This window comes from Planococcus citri, chromosome 1, assembly GCF_950023065.1.
Source record: "Planococcus citri chromosome 1, ihPlaCitr1.1, whole genome shotgun sequence".
NCBI classification, from domain to species: Eukaryota; Metazoa; Arthropoda; class Insecta; order Hemiptera; family Pseudococcidae; genus Planococcus; species Planococcus citri.
In genome coordinates, this window is record NC_088677.1 from 18,381,121 (window position 1) to 18,406,048 (window position 24,928).

The 24,928-nt window shown below is 35.0% G+C and overlaps 2 protein-coding genes across 6 annotated transcripts in view; both read left to right on the forward strand.

Annotated features, from left to right (window-relative positions):
• Mettl4 (Methyltransferase like 4) overlaps positions 1 to 24,928 on the forward strand; it is a 40,267-nt gene that overhangs the window by 13,726 nt on the left and 1,613 nt on the right. For 2 of the 5 annotated variants that reach the window (XM_065370131.1, XM_065370130.1), the window contains exon 2: positions 12,010 to 14,471. The exons of 2 other annotated variants lie outside the window; for them this stretch is intronic. In XM_065370131.1, the coding sequence (XP_065226203.1) occupies positions 12,031 to 14,217 (2,187 nt within the window). In that variant the 5' untranslated portion in view covers positions 12,010 to 12,030 and the 3' untranslated portion in view covers positions 14,218 to 14,471. Of the gene's footprint in view, positions 1 to 12,009; positions 14,472 to 24,928 lie in introns of those variants that run through there. One more of the 5 variants, XM_065370132.1, reaches the window with a different exon arrangement.
• LOC135849634 (uncharacterized) lies at positions 18,567 to 22,569 on the forward strand. Its single transcript, XM_065370125.1, has 2 exons — positions 18,567 to 19,289; positions 20,099 to 22,569. Exon 2 carries the CDS (start codon positions 20,120 to 20,122, stop codon positions 22,307 to 22,309), a length of 2,190 nt encoding a protein of 729 aa, XP_065226197.1. The 5' UTR covers positions 18,567 to 19,289; positions 20,099 to 20,119; the 3' UTR covers positions 22,310 to 22,569.

A 24,928-nucleotide genomic window follows, 5' to 3' on the forward strand; every position in this document is an offset into this window, starting at 1 on the left:
ACAGTTTCTTCGACGTTCTCAATGTCAAATTCATCAGAGTCATCGTTTTGACCACTAGTACTTGGGACAACATTCAATTCACCAGAAGTCTTGCTGGGTACTTCTACACTTACCTCTTCGTTGGTAGTTTCTCGTTCTACCGTGTCGTGCCAGTTAATATCAGTTTCAGTTTCGTCTGAACTAAAATCGAAAACAACATCTTTACTTTTCAATAAATCTCTATATGTAATATTTTCAATAAACTCAACATCTTTACGTTCTATAATTTTCCTCGAAGGTAACAAAATTCGATAACCACTTCTAGTATTGTTCAAAACTACACCTCTAATACCTCTTTCATCAAATTTCTCATAATCCTCTCTAGTTTTCTTCGGAATGGCCAGACAACCAAACCGGCGTATAAACGATAAATCAGGAGTTTCACCACAAAATACTTCATAAGGTGTCTTAAAACCGTTCGATTTGTGAGGAGTTCGATTGTAGATATAAACAGCCTGAGATATAGCATGGTCCCACAAGGACATTGGGATTCCCGAATCGCTCAGCATCGCTGTTGTCTTTTCGCGCAAAGTCCGATTGATTCTTTCTGCAACACCATTATGAGTTGGGGTATCCGGTTCAGCTACCTCTATCTCAATCTTCTCCTGTTTCAATAACCTTCCCATCTCACCTGAATATTCGGTACCTCCGTCCGTACGTAAGTACCGTACCTTAACATCTTTTCCCAACATTCTACGCATCTCATCTAAGTACTTTCTAAAGCAGTCAGCTGCATCACTTTTATAACACATCACAAATACCATTGCGAACCTCGAGAAATCATCTATAAATGTTATCACATACCTACGTTTACCTGGGAATGATAGAGGTGTTATAGGGCCCATCACGTCAGAATGAACTCGTTGTAAAGCTATCTTACTCCGCTGACGTTTCTTCTTCGAAGGGTTCCTGTGAACCTTAGCTAACGCACAAGGTTGACAATCCATAATATCCTTACCAAAAGTTACATTTTTCAAAATCGCCATCTTCGATTTATATAGTTCAAGATAACCTAGCGAAGCGTGCGCCAATCTCGTATGCCATAGAAGACCCAAGTTTTCACGAATCGTCAGAAGCGTTGGACTTGGACCTCCTCCATCAGCATTAGCTAACATAGCCACTTCATTTGGATTACGAACACGCAGATCACTGACCCAGAACGGAGATTGAAACTGAGCTCTAATAATTATGTCACCAGAATTTCCATCTCTGATATAAAAATATAGTGAACTTCCATCAAATGTCGCACCTTGTTGTACCAGCTGCCGTAAACTCAGCAGATTTTCAGAAACTTCTGAAGAATATAAGACATTTGTAAAAGTAATTGGCTTACCTAAAACAGTGTAAGTATGAAACTCACCTAACTCCTCTATACTCAGAACAGACTCCTGTCCTTTCTTAGCGCAATCTATTACCGCTGGTTTACTCAACTTTCTTACCTTGGAGAGAATTCGCCGCTCATTTGTCAAATGATAACTTGCCCCAGAGTCGATTATAAAATTGACTGACAGTACTGCTGTCATGAAACACTTACCCGCCGAGTTAAGGCAGTCGTCAGGATAATAATACTTCGAATTTAATTCGAAATTTCTATCGCCTCGGACCATCATAGATTTTCCACCGCTATCGCCTTTCCCTTGACGGGACCCAGATTTACCAGACTTTTCATCGGATTTACGCTCGGGGCAGTTCTTCGCAATATGATCGGTTACTTTTCTGCAGCAGTAGCAATAAGACCCATTCGTCTTGCAGTCTTTCATCGCATGACCTCTCATGTTACATTTTCGACACCTTCCATAATGGTTGCCTTCGGATGAGTTACGGTTCTGATAGGAATCTCTCGAGTCGTAATTGCGCTGATAGGAACCACGTCGATTGTCTTCACGTTCACGTCTCTCGCCACGTCGATCGTCGAATTGCTCACGTCTATCGCCACGTCGATCTCGATCATCGTATTGTTCACGTCGCTCCCCACGTCGATCGTTGTTTTGTTCACGTCTATCGCCACGTCGATTGTTTCGTAAATTTCTTCCTCTTCCATTCGAGTTCGAAGAATTGGCAGAGGCAAAATGAACCCCTGTTGAAGCCGCCGTTGAGGTTACTGCCTTGAGCTCCTTCTCAGTCGCCTCTTCGTCACATAGCCATTTTTTGATCATCTGGTAGTTGGTTTTACTCGTTCGGTTGGACATCGATATGTCGCTGCGCGCCTTCTTTATTTTATGTAACAGCATACTCTTTTTGAAATCGTCCGTCCACACCATGCCTGCTTCTTTACTTCGTTCGAATAAATCCTCCAATTGCCTGGTAAACTTCGACGGCTCGTCAATAAACGGTTCAAAACGTAAGTTCGTGATTTTCTGAAAGAGAGCTTCTCGTAAGTTCTCCGATATTGGCAGTTTCTCATTATCCAACCATTTTATGATTTCGGCCGGTTCCCTGATGTTTTCGACTAAACGCTGGTGGTGTTCGTCAAGGCGACCTACTATGAGTAAACGAGTAGTCGCTTTCCGAATGGAGTCATCGAATCTTGTATTCGGTCGCGGAACTGAAGCATCCACAATATCATTAAGTCTGCGTACTCTTAATTCGTCAAACAGCATCTGCCGCCAATTTCGGTAGCTACTTTTCTCCGTCAGCTTATAATCGATATTCGGGAACATAGAATTGAAGGTTAGCGGAGCACATCCAATATTTCCCACCGGTGGTGGCATCGGTACTGCGGAGGCACCCGTTGACATGATAGGTTGCCTTAAAGATGCGGATGTGGTGCTACTCGAAACCACATTTGCAGCAGTGGTATGTAAATTCACCAATTTATGAGCTGTCACATAACGACCAGCAGGTTTACTAAACGTTGTCACCGTAAGTCGCGGCATATCAGATGCGCTGGATGTAATTGATACTGATATCGGAACTGCCGAAGTCACCGGAACAGCAGATGTCACCGGAGGTGGTGGTGGTGGTGGCATGAAAAAGTAGTTTGGCAAATTGCCCACTAACGAAATCGGATTCGCATTCGAAATCGGATTAGAAATCTGATTACTTACTGAGCTGCTCACAGGAACACTGATTGTCGATCGCATAAAACTTTCCAGCTCAGCTTTGATACGATCCACTATAGGATTTATTATAGCCTCCATCTTGTCCGAATGAAGTTTACACAAGTACACAATCACTACCGAAATGTTAAAAAACAAGCAACGAATCGAAACCTACGCTTCTGTCTACCATGTAGGACTAATCGTATATTCGAATAATAATAAACACATCGAGAAATAAACGGAAATATATTCGTTATAAAAGTATAAAAATATCATCAATCAAGAATATCATCGAAGTCGCGTCTATAAACTAAATCAACGAGGTAGTAAACAGGAGAGCACCCGGATAAGAAGAACAGCCAGGTAAGTATCGCATCGAAGCTGAGATTACTCCCAGTACTGCCAACGCCAACAGTGTTCGTTGCCTGAAAACGTTGCTCATTGGCTCTCACAGTACGGAACCTTGGATGCGCGCGTCACCTCGCGTCATCCTCGCATACAATTGCATGTAATCTTCGACTAGAACCCTCGATTTTGTTGCGTGGACTTTTATGTTTACATTTTACACTTTGATAAGGGTTAGCAGTCCATATACGTAGTATATCTATATAGTCAAAGTTCGATGCAGGGCGAGCTTGATCACGGCGGCACTACAATGCCTCCTTCACCAATCACCAGTACCAAGTTTACTCAAATTCAGCAACACCTCCTATAATAAAAGGCCTGGGCGCTGTTAGAAAACATGATGTGGTCACACTGTATCGTAGGCCGACAGTTATCAACAGTTAGATTTGAAATGCATTGAACGTTACGTTGAAAATGGTTAATTTTAATTAAAATTTCTCAAATTATGGTGTAATTTAGAGAAAAAAAGTTCGTTATTTCATTCAGAATTGAGTTATTTTACTAGTACTATCTTCAACTGTGCCGTGTGTGTCTGTAATGAATATAATCCCTGTGCAAACTCGAAAGTACCGGTGATCAGATTTCACTGATAAAACTTCAAAAGTAGAAGAAAAATTTTCGCAAATTTAAATCAATTTTGAAAAAATCGTGTATTATTTTATATGATATTGTGTTGTTCTACTCGTGAAGCATGTGAACTATGCCATTCAACTCCATAATGTGATAGTGCGCGAGTTTAAAAGCACCAGTGATATCAATGCTTTAGATTTCGGTAATACTATTCCAACTTTACTGCCAAAGCTTCAAAATCCGAAGGGTCAAACTTCGTCTATTATTCAAATAATGATGACTAAAATCTTGGAAGAAAATGAAGAAATTAAAAATGTATATAAAGGTAAGTGTTCATTACTCAATGCTCATAGAAATCACTTCAAATGAGATTTTTATGCACCTCTTATCACCATGTAATTCATTTTCTTTAGGTTTGAAAATAAATAAACTTAAACATTTGATGTGTAATCAGTAATGGCATTTCTTTTAGGTGAATAATGGTGAATTTCACTCAAAAGATTGGATTACCACAGGCGAGAATTCGAAATATTCAACATATTAATTGTGAATCGTGATCAGTGATGGAAGCTGTATTACTGAAACTGATGATGGATTTTCAAAGGCAGATATGTTCAAGAATAATTTCTGTAATGTTCTGAATGTGTACTCTTGAATTTGGTGTTTATTTGAACTGTGAGTAAAATATTAATCCATGTAAATACCTTCCTTTTATGATATATTTTGTAGCTGTTGTTAGTGCTTTGTTTTTAGATGTTGATTATGCATATTATTTATTGACAAAAATAATTAAATCAGTGATACTTTATACATTTTCAGTATTACTGATGTGTTTTATGTGTATTAAATGCTAGTAACGGAATAAAATCAGAATTTTTAGTGTTCTTTTCTTTCATAAACCTCGAATATGTACACTGTTATGCATATACTGTAGTACATCCGTCGGCCTACAGTCGTGACGTCACAAAATCAGCGCCCAGGCCTTTTATTATAGGAGGTGTTGAATTCAGACATGTTTTCTCTACAGAAATTCTCAAAGTGAACTAAATTGATGAAAATTGAAAATTTGGATAATGGATAATCACAATCAGGATTTTTAATTTGCAATTTTGGTAGGAGGGCAACCACTGTCAGTATAGATAAAGAAAAAAGCTCAAAAATTTGGATATCATATGATAACCTACCACTCAAATTCACCAAGGAACTTTCATTACCCACAAAGGAAATTTTTTATCACCTGAATTTTCAATATTTGGGGTAATCATGATTATTCATCAGAAATTTTAGTAGGGATAAATTTTCATTGCTCTGATCTATGCAAAAAATTTTCTCAAATTCACATTCCATTAAACATACCAAGTTTACTCAAATTCAGACATGTTTTCTCTACAGAAATTCTCAAAGTGAACTAAATTGATGAAAATTGAAAATTTGGATAATGGATAATCACAATCAGGATTTTTAATTTGCAATTTTGGTAGGAGGGCAACCACTGTCAGTATAGATAAAGAAAAAAGCTCAAAAATTTGGATATCATATGATAACCTACCACTCAAATTCACCAAGGACTTTCATTACCCACAAAGGAAATTTTTTATCACCTGAATTTTCAATATTTGGGGTAATCATGATTATTCATCAGAAATTTTAGTAGGGATAAATTTTCATTGCTCTGATCTATGCAAAAATTTTTCTCAAATTCACATTCCATTAAACATACCAAGTTTACTCAAATTCAGACATGTTTACCCAACAGAAATTCTCAAAGTGAACTATTAAATCAACGAAAATTTGGATAATCAGAATTTTTAATTTGCAATTTTGGTAGGAGGGCAACCACTGTGAGTATAGATGAAGAAAAAAGCTCAAAAATTTGGATATCATATGATAACCTACCACTCAAATTCACCATGGACTTTCATTACCCACAAAGGAAATTTTTTATCACCTGAATTTCCAATATTTGGTGTTATCATGATCATTCATCAGAAATTTTAGTAGGGATCATCGGATCAATTTTCAATTTTCATTGCTCTGATCCATGCAAAAAATTTTCTCAAATTCACATTCCATTAGTCCTACCAAGTTTACTCAAATTCAGACATGTTTACCCAACAGAAATTCTCAAAGTGAACTAAATCAACGAAAATTTGGATAATCAGAATTTTTAATTTGCAATTTTGGTAGGAGGGCAACCACTGTCAGTATAGATGAAGAAAAAAGCTCAAAAATTTGGATATCATATGATAACCTACCACTCAAATTCACCATGGACTTTCATTACCCACAAAGGAAATTTTTTATCACCTGAATTTTCAATATTTGGGGTAATCATGATTATTCATCAGAAATTTTAGTAGGGATAAATTTTCATTGCTCTGATCTATGCAAAAAAATTTCTCAAATTCACATTCCATTAATCCTATCAAGTTTACTCAAATTCAGACATGTTTTCTCTACAGAAATTCTCAAAGTGAACTAAATCAACGAAAATTTGGATATCATATGATATGATAACCTACCACTAAAATTTACCATGGACTTTCATTACCCACAAAGGAAATTTTTTATCACCTGAATTTTCAATATTTGGGGTTATCATGATTATTCATCAGAAATTTTAGTAGGGATCATCGGATCAATTTTCATTGCTCTGATCTATGCAAAAAATTTTCTCAAATTCACATTCCATTAGTCCTACCAAGTTCACTCAAATTCAGACATCTTTACCCAACAGAAATTCTCAAAGTGAACTAAATCGTTGAAAATTTGGGTAATCAGGATTTTTAATTTGCAATCTTGGTAGGAGGGCAACCACTGTGAGTATAGATGAAGAAAAAAGCTCAAAAATTTGGATATCATATGATAACCTACCACTCAAATTCACCATGGACTTTCATTACCCACAAAGGAAATTTTTTATCACCTGAATTTCCAATATTTGGTGTTATCATGATCATTCATCAGAAATTTTAGTAGGGATCATCGGATCAATTTTCAATTTTCATTGCTCTGATCCGTGCAAAAAATTTTCTCAAATTCACATTCCATTAGTCCTACCAAGTTTACTCAAATTCAGACATCTTTACCCAACAGAAATTCTCAAAGTGAACTAAATCGTTGAAAATTTGGGTAATCAGGATTTTTAATTTGCAATTTTGGTAGGAGGGCAACCACCAGTACCGGTGCCAGGATTTTTCCTTGGAGGGGGATAATTGGGTCAGAACCAAACAATTTTGCCGTCTCATTTTTTTGGGTGGGGGGGGGGGGGTAAAATTAGGCTTTTTGGAGAGCAGAAATCAAATAAATACAGTGGCATAGTCAGAATTTCCTCAAGGAGGAGGCAAAACCAGATTTTTAGGCATGGAAAATCGAAATAGGAGTCATTTTCTGGAAACCTATCGTGATGTGTGGATGATTATAATGAAAATGAAGGTAAAATTACTGCTCGAGCGAAGCGAGAGCGAAAATTATCAGAAAAAATGGGTCCAAACAACAACAAAAAGCGTTCATTTTTGCATGTTTTCTTTCAAATTTTCGTTCGCAAGGGAGGACAATAGCCCCCTTCACTTCCTGGCCACGCCACTGAATAAATATGTCGTTTATTTATTTAATTTTTAAAAAGGAGGGACCTCAGTGACTGAAATTTGCCTGCAAAGTATTATTCAAAGTAAATCGTGTACGAATGTATACCTATAATGTGGGCTTGAGAAGAAAAAAAAGGCCTCTTCTTCTCAAAAAATATGGGAAAAAATGAACATCGGTTTGTAATCGGCATCCATCTCAGTGAAACAAGAGCGCAAAAATGCTAGGAAAATTCCCACTTTATAGCATCAAAATTTTTTCCAAAAAAACTGGCCTCTTGGGGGGGGGGATTATCACCCAAATCCCCCCCCCCCTTAAAACCGGCACTGGCAACCACTGTGAGTATAGATGAAGAAAAAAGCTCAAAAATTTGGATATCATATGATAACCTACCACTCAAATTCACCATGGACTTTCATTACCCACAAAGGAAATTTTTTATCACCTGAATTTCCAATATTTGGTGTTATCATGATCATTCATCAGAAATTTTAGTAGGGATCATCGCCATCATCGGATCAATTTTCAATTTTCATTGCTCTGATCCATGCAAAAAATTTTCTCAAATTCACATTCCATTAGTCCTACCAAGTTTACTCAAATTCAGACATGTTTACCCAACAGAAATTCTCAAAGTGAACTAAATCAACGAAAATTTGGATATCATATGATATGATAACCTACCACTCAAATTCACCATGGACTTTCATTACCCATAAAGGAAATTTTTTATCACCTGAATTTTCAATATTTGGGGTTATCATGATTATTCATCACAAATTTTGGTAGGGATCATCGGATCAATTTTCATTGATGCTCTGATCTATGCAAAAATTTTTCTCAAATTCACATTCCATTAGTCCTACCAAGTTAACTCAAATTCAGACATGTTTACCCAACAGAAATTCTCAAAGTGAACTAAATCAACGAAAATTTGGGTAATCAGAATTTTTAATTTGCAATTTTGGTAGGAGGGCAACCACTGTCAGTATATAGATGAAGAAAAAAGCTCAAAAATTTGGATATCATATGATAACCTACCACTCAAATTCATCATGGACTTTCATACCCACAAAGGAAATTTTTTATCACCTGAATTTTCAATATTTGGGGTTATCATGACTACTTATGCTCGGTGAACTGGTGAAGTATCCAGATTTAATGACTTATATTATTATGATTATCAGAGGTTCTATCGAACTAATGCATTGATAAACTATAAACTAATAAATGGTAATGGGTTGAGTTGAAAAAAAAGGCAAATCAGAGGGCTGGATTGATTAGGCTTGTGTTAGTTGTGTTGCACCTTCAGTTGAAGATTCAATTTATGCAAGCTCAGTTCTGTTCATCAATGTGAACATTTTCTTTCTGGTAATGAAAAGGTTCCACTTCATATGAAAATTTACATAGATAAAAATGTTATAGGGTTTCAGTTTAATCACAAACTGGGGTTCCACTTCACATACAAAAGTTTCTTTCCTCACAATGTTTTCATTACAGGATCCCTCTTCATGTTGAAAAAAAAGAAAAACAAAACAAGACGACAAGATCGACTTTTGCCTTTAGCTGTCTGAGGAGTGAGGAGTCATATTATCATAATATCTAATATGTCATTGCGAAACCAAAGTACTGTGGTCTTTCGTTATTGCTTGAAAGTTGAAAGATTCAGTTTTTATGCCAAAACTACCCAATATAATTCCACTACGATGTATGTATCCAAAATTGTGAAAAAGCCATGTTTTCTGCCTACAGGGTGCTCAATAAAAAATATCTAGTACCTCAAGAAAGTTTTTTATTAAAAATTTAGTTTGGCAACAGGAATGGAATGTTGTAACCTCAGTCCAACAACCAATCACGTTCTGTTCTATCGTTATCATCACTGTGACCACCCGAAACGTTCGGCAAAAAACTTTTTTGGGGGTACTCGATATTTCTGCGCACCCGGTGGCCGGTATACGGTCATTTGCGGATTTTCTAAGCTGATAATTTTTCAATTTTTACACATCGAAATTGATCTCTAGTTTTTGTGTTTCAAAAATTGGCAATTTTATTGAATTTTTGGAAAGTTTACAATTTTGCTATTTTGTTTGAAAATTTAACAATTTTGAGAATTGACAATTTGTGACTAATTGATGGAAGGAAAAACAATGAAATAAATTATGTGTTTTTTCGTGAAATTCTTACAAGGGAACCTCTTGAGGTGTCCGTCTCCGATTTGAACGGGACCGCGATTTTTGGAAAGAGCATGTTCTAAAACCCCCAAATCTGAATTTTCAGCTGCCCAAGTTCATTTTTCGATTTTTGGCGAATTTTTGAAAATCCAAAATTGACTATTTTGGTGATTTACTTATGCTTTTTAAAAAAAAGTACGTACTTGATTAGTAAAAATGTTCAAAATAAGTCCTAAAACTGATATTCACCCCCCCCCCCCATATCCAAATTTCGCCAAGCCTCCAGCGCTATTTTTCAATTTCTCCAGAATTTTTAATTTGCTCCAGAAGGCGTGAATATGAAGTTGGGCAGCTAAAAATCGAATTGGGTATTATACTCGACCTGTTTAACGAATTTATCCACATTTTAGCCGATGCTGGAGCGGACACCTCAAGAGTGGTTTTTTGACCAGCTTTTTTCATAATAAGAAATCCAAATAAAATCAAAATTTTACCGTTTGCGAGGAAATTTTCGAAATTTGCGCGAATCGCTGTATTTCGAACACAACAAATCCCCTGAGGCCGTGTTCCGCCATTTCCAGCCATTCTGGGGCCTCCAGCGCTATTTTTCAATTTCTCCAGAATTTTCAATTTGCTCCAGAAAGCGTGAATATGAAGTTGGGCAGCTAAAAATCGAGTTGGGTGTTATACTCGACCTGTTTAACGAATTTATCCACATTTGAGCCGCATCTGGAGTGGACACCTCAAGAGTGGTTTTTTGACCAGCTTTTTTTCAAAATAAAACTTATTCAAAAATCAAAAATTTCCCGTTTGCGAGAAAATTTTTTAAATTTGAGCGAATCGCAGTATTTCGTCATGAACTAACCCTGCGAGGGCGAATTTCGCCATTTCCTGCCATTCTGGAGCCTCCAGTGCTATTTTTCAATTTCTCCAGAATTTTCGAATTGCTCCAGAAGGCGTGAATATGAAGTTGGGCAGCTAAAAATCGAGTTGTGTGTTATACTCGAACTGTTTAACGAATTTATTCACATTTGGGCCGATTCTGGAGGGGACACCTCGAGAGTAGGTTTTTGACCAGCTTTTTTCATGATAAAAATATCCATAAATTAAAGGGAGGCCCAAGAAAGGCTGGAAATGGCGAAATTCGCTCTCGTGTGGTTAATTAATGATGAAATACAGCGATTCACGCAAATTTCGAAAATTTTCTCACAAACGAGGAATTTTTGGTTTTTGGATATTTTTATTTTGAAAAAAAGCTGGAAAACCCCACTCTTGAAGTGTCCGCTCCAGAATCGGCTCAAATGTGGATAATTTCGTTAAACAGGTCGAGTATAACACACAACTCGATTTTTAGCTGCCCAACTTCATATTCACGCTTTCTGGAGCAAATTGAAAATTCTGGAGAAATTGAAGAATAGCGCTAGTGGCTCCAGAATGGCTGGAAATGGCAAAATTTGGATTTGGGGGGTTAATATCAGTTTTAGGACTTATTTTGAAAATTTTTACTGATCAAGTGCGTACTTTTTTTTAAAAAAAGCATAAATCACCAAAATAGTCAATTTTGGATTTTCAAAAATTCGCCAAAAATCGAAAAATGAACTTGGGTACTTTTTTTTAAAAGAAGCATAAATCACCAAAATAGTCAATTTTGGATTTTCAAAAATTCGCCAAAAATCGAAAAATGAACTTGGGCAGCTGAGAATTCAGATTTGGGGGTTTTAGAACTTGCTCTTTCCAAAAATCGCGATCCCGTTCAAATCGGAGGCGGACACCTCAAGAGGTTCCCTTGTTAGTTTTCCAAACAAAATTTCCTTCAGTTCGCACTGGTGTGGAATTCAAATTCAGCTGGGTTTTCCATCTTGGAATGAGAATTCAGAATATTGTGCTGTTTCCTGTTTGAATTGATAATGGGAGCTAAGTCGACTGGGTTTTTCCTCTTGGAATGGGATTGAAAGAGAAGTGGAACATTCCTTAGTGGGACTAGTTATGAAAACGGAAAAATGAGATACGTTGCTTGAATAATTTCTAGTGGAGGTAATCTCAATTCTCAACCCATTCTCTTAGAAGTTAAATGAGAAAGTCGACCTTGTCATCTATTACAGTATTATAGATTCATTTTCGATTCGATGCCTATAGTATAAATATCTCGCATATTTTTTACTTGTTATCACCTACTACAAAGTAATTTTCACTTTCAGGTTATTCCAGAATAATTCAAAATGAGTACAAGCAACTCATCCGAACCGATGCAGGAAGATTTACTTCAGGAAGACAGTTTCTCCTCTCACATTCCGCTACCAAGCTTACAACAGTTAGCATCCGTTCAAGTAGTTCTGCCAATGCTGGTTGAACACTATTCACAAAAGGAGGACATTTTCTTTCATAGATATGACACTTTCAGTTGTGATTTGCGATTACGTATGGGTGTGGAATCATTGAAAACTCCTCGAACTATTGAAAAAATACTTACAAAAGCGGCGGGTAAGATTGCTAAAGCATTGGATATATGGATGAAACATTTTAGATCCCATGACTTTTTATCTGTCAACCTGGATTGCCATATCTGTATTAACCCGAACTGGTGCGTTTGGCTTCCGAGCGGCGAGATCGATTATAAACAGACTGCTGACGAGATGTTATCTTCTTGCGAACTGGATGAAACGCAAAAATTCGCTATCATGTGTGCATATTGCTTAGAAGACGAAATCAAAGCGTTCGATTCAAGTTCGCTTCCTGAGTATTCTATGAAAAAAATGAACCTGAAACGCGACTTTTTAATCGCTTATTGGATCTTTTCGTTGAAAAATAAATTGCACCACCTCTTCGATGGAATTTCCGGTTCCATTGATGCCGCAATGGCTAAACAGTGCGATGGTGAGCGCGCGTTCAAGTATTTTTGGAATCGTTTGGGCAATGAAGATCGAATTTCAGTTGCTCAACACAGAATCAGTCGTTTTGGCACTCATGGTCATATGTATTTTTGCCAAGATCAATTATTCTCCATGATGACGTCCGCCGAGCAACTTCATCTGTTATCGACGCTACCCGATGAGATTATAATAAATTTTTGGCTCTTGGTGAGATCACCTTCACTTGTATGTTGGGCGTCGAAATATTCCAAAAATGCGATGACTGCCAAACGATTTGCCAGAGTAGTGGAAAAAATATTCCAAGCTAGAATTGGGTCCGATAAAGATATGCAGATGCTCATAGACGTATGGGATATGGCTCCCATCCAGTTCAAGACGTATGCAGCTAAGCGCCTAGTAAATGTGATTTTTTCACCATCTCAGTTTGGCAAATTAATGTCAATAGTAAAGTATTCGTATTTTGAAGAAGATGGTCTTCCTTGGAACGAATCAGCGTCTAAGTATGCGAAGAAAGAATACGCTCTGAAATTTTTGTATAAGTTTTTATCGCAAGTTAACGCAGATACTCGAAGACAGTTGATGCTGAAGCATGCAATCGCATTCGGGGTGAAAATTTACGACCCTCGTTTGATGACTGATGTAATCTGCTTATGTTTGCCAAGCTCGGAAGATCAATTGCTGTATAAAAAAAAAATTATGGATTCGCACACAATGAGCGAACATTGGGCAAAAGATCTTCATTGCGGAAATGGTATAGAACATTTCAAGTCCCAATTAGAAGTTTATTCGACCGACGTAAAAGCTACGCAAGAAGTCACGAAGCGAGTACTGCAGTCGAAATCTCTACAAAGAAGTTACTTTTTCAATGCCAGTAAATGGAGTAAAATGAGTAAATTTATCGATGAGACTTTCCATGATGATCCAACATCCGCCTCGAATTTGAAGAAACAACTGCTTTCCTCCCTTTTCACTAGTACGGAGCAACATAATGATTGGAACCAAGAGGACGAGAAGATCGATGCGATGATGAAAATTGCCGAACAGGTTTTTACTCCTGAAGAGCTTGCAGTGGAAAAGCGACGTTTTGCTCAAGCTCGCAAATCGAGATTACAAAACCGCGAATTTTGTTGGCAATGGTTCGAGATAAATTATTTCAGTAAATTGATGACGTGGTGTTTGGGTGACGGAGAAGCTTTACTAAAATTTAAGAAAAGTTTTTCTATCGATAAAATCTTCCTTTATGTAATGGACGAAGTGAACCTGTTCTATTGCAATGACTCCCATTTTCAAGACAATTTGCTGCATCGACTTGATGATTTTTTGAATTGGATTTTCCCCAGTGCCGAAGAAACGACTAAATATAAATTGAATAGATTGGAGACGGTGAATTTGAATGAATTCGCAATGTTTTCACATCTTGTAGATTATGACGAATACGAGTATTTGCCAGAGTTATTAGGTTGGTTTCACAATGTGAACCCGGTCCCATCTGAGGTGATTGATGAATTCAAGGCGAGAGTCAAAGAAAGCTGCTGAGAGGAGCAGACATTTTTTCTTCTAATATTTGTTTCGCGTACTTTTATCTCGATGACTTAAACATATCTATGTAAGTGTAACCTGTAAAACTAAGTATTTTTTATTACCTATTATGTTTTTTTCATTTATATGTTTTATATTTTATATCGTATAGATTAAAATGACTTACGAAGTGTCAATTAAGTAGGTATACCAAATGTATCGTATTCAATTTTGTATTTTTATATCCGTAATAAAATTGTTTCAATTCGTTATTGAGTGTTAATTTGCAATAAATAGATTTGGTGAGAAGATAATAATTGAATGAGAAAACTAACTCTTTGATTCGCCTGCTACAAAAAAATCATGCGTAGGACAGTCGGACACTTTGATGAACACACATCAAATAAGCTTAGTTTCCCCATTCTGTCGGTTTTTATTTTTAAATTCACCAAATTCGAGAGTACTCGTGACAGTCGTGACTGCACAGCCCAGAGATGACAGAGATCAGAGATGGGGCGATTAATAAAAAAAATGAATTACTGCATTCAAATGGCGCGATTCGACCAAAAAATAAATAGGTTTAAAATTGAATCAGATTCATAATCAGCGATTCAGTTTTCAAAAAATTGTGTGTGAAGTAAACTGAAATTCATTTTTCTACCTAAAATGGAGACAGAAGGGTAATTTTTCAAATTTTCAAATCGATGGCAATAAATATGTTTCAGACTGGAATAGATTATTATGGTTACCTCATCGACCACGATTGTCCAAAAAGTAGCTGGAACCTTCAAAACGACTTGAAACCACCTCCACCTGGTCCTACAGTCGATTTCAAATCGTATTAAAATTGGTTTGCGGAGTGAATTCCGACTTTCCAGCTCCAGTTGTTAAAATGTGGAAATTTCAAGTTTTTAAAAAATCTGCTGAAAGCTCTGGGAATTTTCAAAAAGTCACTGGAGACTCCAAAATGACTCGAATGTGTAATTTTTTGCCAAATCTTAAATTCCCAAAATGTCCTGCCTTTGCTATGATTGTCAAAGTTTTGCTTTTTGGCAAAAACTGTAAAAAATCCTCATTTTTTTCACAGATTACAAAATCTTCTGATTTTTCAGCTTTTTAGCAAAACAGCTAAAAATTGTTTTTTGTGTTGAAAAAAAAAAATAAAAAATTTCATTTTCCCAAAAATTAATCAAAAGTCTCATTTTACAAAATTGCGAAAAACGCTAATCTGTTTCTAAAATTGTCAATGTATCTCTTTTTGCCATTATAATTGTTTTGCAATAAACCAAAAAATTCTTCCTTCGTTGCCAAATTCTTAATTTTTTAAAAATTCTCAAATTTTCTAAATTTCCTAATTTCTTAAAAATTTACGTATAAAGTTGTGCTATATTTTTTATCAGAATGGATAACAAATTGTCGTTGTTTTGAAAAAAAAAAATTCAAAAAGTCTCATTTTTTTCAGAAATTGTGCAAAGTTTTTGCTGTTTTGACAAAAACGTAAAAAATCTCACTTTTTATGAATTATAACAACGAAGTCTCGTTTTTGTGCCAGAGGCCAGAGAGTAGGAAATTCTTGCATTTTTTTTGACAAAAAAAACTTGTTTTTTTACCAAATGTTCTAAATTAAAAGTTGGAAAAAGTGGGCAATCTGCCGTCCGCGTAATAAAGCATCCTTAAGGTAGGCGTGCATACCTACTTCTTAGTTTTTATTTTACATACTTTCTTCATCTTGGAACACTCCACAGAGTTTTGAGGAAATAGCCAAAGTAAAATAATTGTAAAAAAAAAAGTAAAACAGATTATTTCAATGTTTTAGTAGAACGCTGAGGTGCTCACTGAAAAATTCAAGCAATTTTAATCCAAAATTTTATTTTTTCTCGTTGCGACTGTTTAGTGCTTTTATTTTACGACTTTCAATTTGAAAGTTTGAACCAGAACTGAATAACTTTCTAACAATCAAAGCTACAGTTCTCAGTAAAAAAAAAAAATTATTGAGAATGAAAATTTCTGATTCCGATCAGTTTGCTTTGCTAAGATTTCTGCAATAAAATGTTGTCATTTGTGGAGTTAATGAATTCAAGAATTCAAAGAATACTTCACATACCTATGTAGAAGAAAAACAGGAAAAACTGCACCAGAAAAATTCTAATACCTATAATATGATGAAAAAAAAATGCAGGGATGCGAATTAACCGGAATTTTTTACTGTAAAATGGAATCAACCAGAAAATTTTCGGGGAAATAAAAAATAATTTTCAATTTTATTTAATTTTAATTTTTTATCCAATAGCCTTTCGCCTTTACTAAAATAAAAAAAAAATAAATAAAAATTGAAACTGGGATCCAAATTTGAAATTTTTATTTCTCTAACCATTAACCTATACCTATAACCTTTGAATAAATTTGTTTATAATTATGGATTTAAATCCATAAAATTTATGGTCCATGAAATTTAATATTTAAGACAATTGAGATGTCATTTTCTCTCATTGATTTATTTTTTATATTTAAAAAAATTGATTCTTGAATCATTTAGAATGTATTAATGCATATATTGCATAAATAAATACCTATAGGCATGTATCCGGATAAAAGTAATGAACATTCTATTTTTCACATTCTGTATTCTGAACTCTGTCTGGATTTGAAGAGTCCTTGACCTTGAAGGAGACATAGACATAGGTAACTGATTATATACCTATTCATTTTTTTTAATGGGCAGTGGCAGTATTGTTTGAAATTTTAAGAAATGGTCTCAAAATGGAATACTCATATTTTGAAAATTTTGTTCAAAAAAATTTTTTTTAAACCAAGAAATTAAGAAAAACATATCATTTTAAATTCCATAATCTAGGTGTTTGTTTACTGTTTACACGCATTTCCTTATTACGAGTGCAAATGCTGGACTCTGGTGAATGTATTGGCAAGAATTTGAAAGTTTCGGGAAAAATTTCAAGAAAGTTTCTATTAAAAATTTCCTATCATCTTTAAAATTAAGTGATTTTCTGAAAATTTAGTGATTTATCACTAAAACACCTGCTTGAAAAATGAAAAAAGTTGAAAAAACGTTATAAAATGAGTAATTTTGTTTTATTAAGTACTTTCAAAAGCTTTCGCCCTCACTTCACAGTTCACTCGGGCATATTCTTTTCTTTTCTTTGACCGCAGTGTGAGTCTTGAACTCTTGAACAAGAAAAACTTGACTTCTTACATCAAAAATTATGTTTTTTGACTTCTGAGTACCTAAATGTGAATTTTCGAAAACTTTTGCCCTTGCTTTGTTCGAGCCATTTATGTGTATTTTCACTTTCAGAAATACGTATTGTAATTTTCTGGAAATTATTGTAAGATTCCTGGAGGAAGGGGGCCATGGAGGGCAAGGATGCTAACCTTGATGAAAAAAATTTTGGTTTTGGTTAAGGTTGAAGCCTGAAGGTTACATTTTTTTCCATGTTGATTATTATTTTGGTTACAGTTTTGGTAAAAATTGATATTGATAGATGAATAAAGGTTACAGTTATGGTTACAGATTTTTGATGGAATTTTTTTGGTCAATTTGGGTTATGGTTATGTTTTTTTTTATGGAGTCAAATTCAAATTTTTAAAACTTGGAATTTTCAAGGCTAAGTAATACATATTTGAAAAATCACCAAGAAGTCTCACCAACATTTCTAATAAGTTTCACTTTTTTGCTAAAAATTAAGTCAAAAATGTTGCTCTTCTAGTACACGAGGTTTCAATTTTCCCCCAAAAAATTGCAAAAAAACGTAAAAAAATTTCAAATTAGTTCTGTGTTATGCTTAAGTTCATAAATTGTTGAAATCTAGCTTTTCTGCCAGTAATCACTAAACATTCTCACTCTATGACTCTCCAAAAAAGTCTTGATTTATTGCCATAAGAAAGCTGCAAAATCATCTCACTTTTTGGATAAAAATGTGAAAAAATATTTTTTCTTGCCAGTAATTGACAAAATTGAGAAAAACTTTGAAAAATTGCACAAAATATCGTTGAAATGAAATTGAATTTGAAACAACCAAAATCTGATGAAATATCTCGAAATATTTTTTAAAAAAACAGATCATTGATAATCGTTGCAAATTAATCTAAAAATTTTGTAAAACTGCACAAAATGTACAAAAAAACATCAAAATTAGTGTGAAAAATAAAATCGCCAATGATTACTTAAAAATTACAAAATTCAAGTAAAATTGATCAAATTTTTGCTCAAAAGTCAGAACTGTTAAAATTTGTGAAAATGAATCAAATTTTAAACAAAAACTAAACACAACTAACTGCTTTACAAAAACCAGAAGGTGAAAAAATAAAGGAAAAAATTTGTAATCATAACTGGTTTTTAACCGCAATTTTTGAGGTTAAGGTTATGGTTAAGGTAAGCAAATTTTGGAATAGATTTAAATATATGGGAATTTTTTTCAGTTAAGGCCTAAGGGGTTAAGTTAACCATAGATATGAACCCTAAACTGGATCGGCTGCTTACATTTAAAATGTACAGGAAAAAGTGAAGCAAAAAAATCAGCCAATCGCAAATCGTGTATTTCTCCGGAGGTGAATGCAAATATATCTACGGAGGGCGTGGCTTATCTCCGGAGGTGAATAGAATTTTTGCTTCACGAGCTTCCGATCCAGTTTAGGGTTCATATCTATGAAGTTAACGTTACTTACATGATTTTTTACCATTTTTTCCAGTTACTTCCCCAATTAAGGTTAAGGTTAAAAAACCGGTCAACATCCCTGCTAACCAGTAAAGTAATCATTTTTTAACAGAAAAAAAATTAGTTATTTTTTATTTTTAGTGATTAGTATCCTCAATCCTGTTTTAGATTTGGAGCAATTTAGTGATTTTTCGCGATTTCCATTTGGCAGCCCTGATTCCATCGCGTGATGATTTTTATCAGTAAACACTGTAAACAGGCCGCCGCCAAAACTGCGTAATTTTTGTTTCAATTACAATGTTGACTAATGACTTAATGAGTAAAGAAATACTATTTCAGTAATTATTTTCGGTGAAATTGTGTGACAGGTCCTGCTTTCATGTCAAAATCGTCCAAAAGTACGAATTCTTTCTAAAGGTAACATATAAAGAACTATTTCTTTTTGCTAAATAGTTTTAAAGATGCTGTTTTTTTGTCAAAACATGACGACAAGATTAACTTTTGCCTTTAGCTGTCTGAGGAATCATTATGTCAAGATTGCGAAGTACTGCGGTTGTTTTTACTTATTGCTTGAAAGGTTCGATTTGTATGCCAAAACTGCCTAATATAATTCCACTACGATGTATCCAATCCAAAATTGTGAAAAAGCCACGTTTTCTGCCTACAGGGTGCTCAAAAAAAAATTATCGAATACCTACCTCGAGAAGGTTTTTTATTGAAAATATAGATTGGCAACATGAAATAGATGCATATGATTGGTGAAATAATGTAACCGCAGTCCAACAACCAATCACGTGCTATCGTTATCATCACTATGACCACCCGAAACGTTCAGCAAAAAACTTTTTTGGGGATACTCGATGAGATTTTCTGCGCACCCGGTATACGGTCCTTTGCAAATTTTTCAAAACTGATAATTATTTTATTTTTCAATTTTTAGACATCGAAATTGACCACTTTTTGTGTTCCTAAAATTGGCAATTTTATTAAATTTTTGGAAAGTTTACAGTTTTGCTATTTTGTTTGAAAATTTAACAATTTCGACGCCGCTTGAATAATTTCTAGCAGAGGCAATCTCAATTCCCAAACCATTCTTTTGGAAGTTGAATGAAAAAGTTAACCTTGTCATCGATTACATTATTATAGATCCATTTTCGATGCCTGTACTATAAATATCTCGCATATTTTTTACTTGTTATCACCTACAACGTAATTTTCACTTTCAGGTTATTCCAGAATAATTCAAAATGAGTACAAGCAACTCATCCGAACCGATGCAGGAAGATTTACTTCAGGAAGACAGTTTCTTCTCTCACATTCCGCTACCAAGCTTACAGCAGTTGGCATCCGTTCAAGTAGTTCTGCCAATGCTGTGTGAGCACTTTTCACGAAAGAAGTACATTTTCTCTCCTGATTATAGTACTTTGAAGTTTGATTTGTGTAGAGTGGTGGAATCTTTGAAAACATCTCAAACTATTGAAAAAATACTTACGAAAGCGGCGGATAAGATTGCTAAAGCATTGGATATATGGATGAAACATTTTGAATCTCGTGACTTTACATCTGCCACTTTGGAATATTGCGATATCTCTATTAACCCGAACTGGTGCGTTTGGCTTCCCAGCGGCGAGATCGATTATAAACAGACTGCTGACGAGATGTTATCTTCTTGCGAACTGGATGAAACGCAAAAATTCGCTATCATGTGTGCATATTGCTTAGAAGACAAAATCAAAGCGTTCGATTTAAGTTCGCTTCCTGAGTATTCTATCAAAAAAATGAACCTGAAACGTGACTTTTTAATCGCTTATTGGATCTTTTCGTTGAAAAATAAATTGCACGACCTCTTCGCTGGCATTTCCGGTTCCTTTGATGCAGCGATGGCCAATCAGTGCGATGGTGAGCACGCGTTCAAGTATTTTTGGAATCGTTTGGGTAATGCAGATCGAATTTCAGTTGCTAAACACCAAATCAGTCGTTTCGGTACTCCTGATGGTCACACATATTTTTGCCAAGATCAATTATTTTCCATGATGACGTCCGCTGAGCAACTTCATCTGTTGTGGATGGTACCCGATGAGATTATAATAAATTTTTGGCTCTTGGTGAAATCACCTTCGCTTGTACGTTGGGCGTGGAAATATTCGAAAAATGCGATGACTGCTAAACGATTTGCCAGAGTAGTGCAAAAAATATTCAAAGCTAGAATCGGGTTCGATAAAGATATGCAGTTGCTCATAGACGTATGGGATACAGCTCCCATCCAGTTCAAGACGTATGCAGCTAAGCTCCTAGTAAATGAGATTTTTTCACCATCTCAGTTTGGCAGTTGCATGTCAATACCTGAGTATTCGGATTTCGAGGAAGATGGTCTTACTTTTAACGAAGCAGCGTCAAAGTATGCGAAGAAAGAATACGCTCTGAAGTTTTTGCAAAAGTTTTTATCGCTAGTAAACGCGGATACTCGAAGACAGTTGATGCTGAAGAATGCGATCGCATTCGGCATGAAAATTCACGATCCTCGTTTGATGACTGATGTAATCTGCTTATGTTTGCCAAGCTCGGAAGATCAATTGCTGTATAAAAAAAAAATTATGGATTCGCCCACAATGAGCGAACATTGGGCAAAAGACCTTCATCGCAGAAATGGTATAGAAGATTTCAAGTCCCAATTGGAAGTTTATTCAACCGACGTAAAAGCTGCTCAAGAAGTCACGAAGCGAGTACTGCAGTCGAAATCTCTAAATAGAAGTTATTTGTTTTCCAATGCCGATGATTGTAGTAAAATGAGTAAATTTATCGATGAGACTTTCCACGACGATCCGAAGTCGGCTTCGAATTTGAAGAAACAACTGATTTCCTCCCCTTTCACTAGTTGCAAGGATTATTTTGATTGGAACCAAAAGGACGAGAAGATCGATGCGATGATGAAAATTGCCGAACAGGTTTTTACTCCTAAAGAGCTTGCAGTGGAAAAGCGACGTATTGCTCAAGCTCGCAAAACGAAATTACAAAAACGCGAATTTTGTTGGGAATGGTTCGAGATAAATTATTTCAGTAAATTGATGACGTGGTGTTTCGGTGACGGAGAAGCCTTACTGAAATTTAAGAAAAGTTTTTCTATCGATAAAATCTTCCATCATGTAATTGACGAAGTGAACCTGTTCTATTGCGAAGAATCCGAGTTTGAAGACCATTTGTTGCATCGACTTGATGATTTTTTTAATTGGATTTTCCCCAGTGCCGAAGAAAAGACTAAATATAAATTGAATAGATTGGAGACGGTGGATTTGAATGAATTCGCTATGTTTTCAAGTCTTGTAGATGATGACGAATTCGAGTATTTGCCAGAGTTGGTAGGTTGGTTTTACGATGTGAAACCAGTCCCATCTGAGGTGATTGATGAATTCAAGGCGAAAATCAAAGAAAGATGTTAAGAGGAGCAGAAATTTTTCATCTAGTACTTGCTTCGCGTACTTATTATCTCGATGACTTAAACATATCTATGTAAGTGTAACCTGTGAAACGAAGTACTTTTTTATTACCTATATGTTTTTTTCATTTATCTGTTTTATGTTTTTATATCGTATAGATTAAGATGACTTAACGAAGTGTCAATTAAGTACCTAGGTATACCAAATGTATCGTATTCAATTTTGTATTTTTATATTCGTAATAAAAGTTTCAATTCATTATAGCTGAGTGTTAATTTGCAATAAATAGATTTGCTGAGAAGACAATAATTGAATGAGAAAACTAACTCTTTGATTCGTCTGCTACAAAGAAATCAAGCGTAGGACAGTCGGACACTTGAAACTGATGAACACCAATCAAAGCTGATCTAGTTTTCCCATTCTGTCAGTTTTTATTCTTAAATTTACCAAATTCGAGTTCGAATCCGTCGTCAAGAGCGAAAAGAATCACGTTTGACAAACATTCATTATCACTAGCAATAGGTAATTTGTTAATTTAAATTTAAATTTTAAAATTTTGAATTATTTAAATTCAAATTTCAAAATCAATAATCACGATATCAAAGAGAGTGGATTTTTGACTTTTCTAAAATTTTATAAGGAATAAAATTGAAGGTGATAAAATTTCCTATCGAAGTACTTACAAGTATTCACTACCTACCTATTTAGCTTTTCGAATTTCGAACTTAGGAACTTTTCGAAGCACCATTATGAAATTTGTATTTGTATGTGTCAAATTCAAATATCAATTTATGAAAGAAAGTTTTCAATTTTCAACGTGTCTTACGTAGATCGCGTAGACATCGTTCAAAACTTCAAAATCAAAAGTTATTCTAGTTCAAACTTCAAAGTTGTTAAATTAATTAGTATTTAGTGTTAGTACTCGTGATAGTCGTGACTGCACAGAGATGACAGAGATCAGAGATGGGCGATTCACAAAAAAAAATTATGTATATTGGATTCAAATGGCGCGATTCGACCAAAAAATGAATAAAAATAAAAATAAAAATTGAATCCGATTCAAAATCAGCGATTCAGTTTTCATAAAAAGTGTGTGTAAAGTAAACTGAATTTCATCTTTCTACCTAAAATGGAGGCAGAAGGGTAATTTTCCAAATTTTCAAATCGATGGCAATAAATATGTTTCAGACATGGATTAGGTAGCCGGTAGGTAGTTAGGTACTAGGTACATGCATCTATTTTGAAAAAAAATTATGGTTAGGTACCTCAGCGACCACGATTGTCCAAAAAGTAGCTGGAACCTTCAAAACGACTTGAAACCACCTCCACCTGGACCTGCAGTTGATTTCAAAGCGTATTGAAATTGGTTTGCGGAGTGAATTTTGACTTTCCAACTCCAGTTGTTGTAATGTGGAAATTTCAAGTCTCTAAAAAATCTGCTGGAAGCTGGAAACTCGAATGTGTAATTTTTTGCCAAATCTGGAAACTTGGAAAGTGGAATTCCCAAAAAGTCCTGCCTTTGCAATTGTCAAAGTTTTGAATTTTGGCAAAAACTGTAAAAAAATCCTCATTTTTTCACAGATTACAAAATCTTCTACTTTTTAGTAACACATCTAAAAATTATTGTTTTTGGTGTTGGAAAAAAAATCCAAAAAATCTTATTTTCTCCCAAAAATCAATTGTTGTTTGTTTTTTGTTGCAAGAAATCGAAAAATTCTTCCTTTGTTGCCAAAAATTGCAACAAAGTCTCACCTTTTTTTTTTACTAAGATTGCCGAAAAGCCTCTAGGTAAAATTTTTAAAGGACTAGCGCGTTCAGCTAAAAATTGATTTTTTTTTGGCAGAAATAATGAAGACTTCTCGCTGTTTTGAAATGGCTACAAAGTACAAATTGTAGTTTTTTTTAAAACAGAAAATTTCAAAGTCTTGCTTTATCCGAAAAATTGACTAAAAATCACGCTCTTTCAGCAAACTGCAAAAAATACCTCAAAAAGGTATCTTGTTTTGTAAATTGCTAAAAAAATCAGTGCTTTTTGCAAAAAAATTTCAAAACTTCTCAATTTTTTAAAAGTTTTCTCGATTTCTCAAAAATTCAATTTTTTAAAAATTTCTTAATTTTTTAAAAAGGAGGAGTTGCGATAAGGCCATTTTTTGACACCAGCTAGTTATCGACTCAACCACATTTAAAATGTTGAAATGAATGTCCCAAATACGAATCCGTGGTTGGTTAACCAAAAAATAACCATTTTTAGATTCCAGGGGTTCCCAAAATATCGAAATTACGAAAACTCGGAAAATTTGATTTTTGAGTACCCAGCGAAAATTTTTATTGAGCTCAAAATTTGGTAGGATGGAGGTCTTTCAGATACTAATAAACTGTAAACAGCTTTTTAGCGGGGTTCAAAGGGGTAGGTCCAAAATGGTGGTTCAAAAATTTTCAAAAAATTGACCCCCCCCCATTTCTGCTCCGAAGGGTCGAAAATAGAAAAATCTCCTCGCATAACGTTTATCGGATTCAAACAGATATTTTAAGCTAAAAAAATTTTTGAAAATAATACTCAGTGGTTCCTAAAATTATTTTTTTATTCGCTACTTTGGGAACCCCTCCTGGAGCCCAAATAAT

Excerpts from the sequence above, each read along its gene's own strand:
- LOC135849634 (XM_065370125.1), top strand. The coding sequence starts at position 20,120 with ATGAGTACAAGCAACTCATCCGAACCGATGCAGGAAGATTTACTTCAG.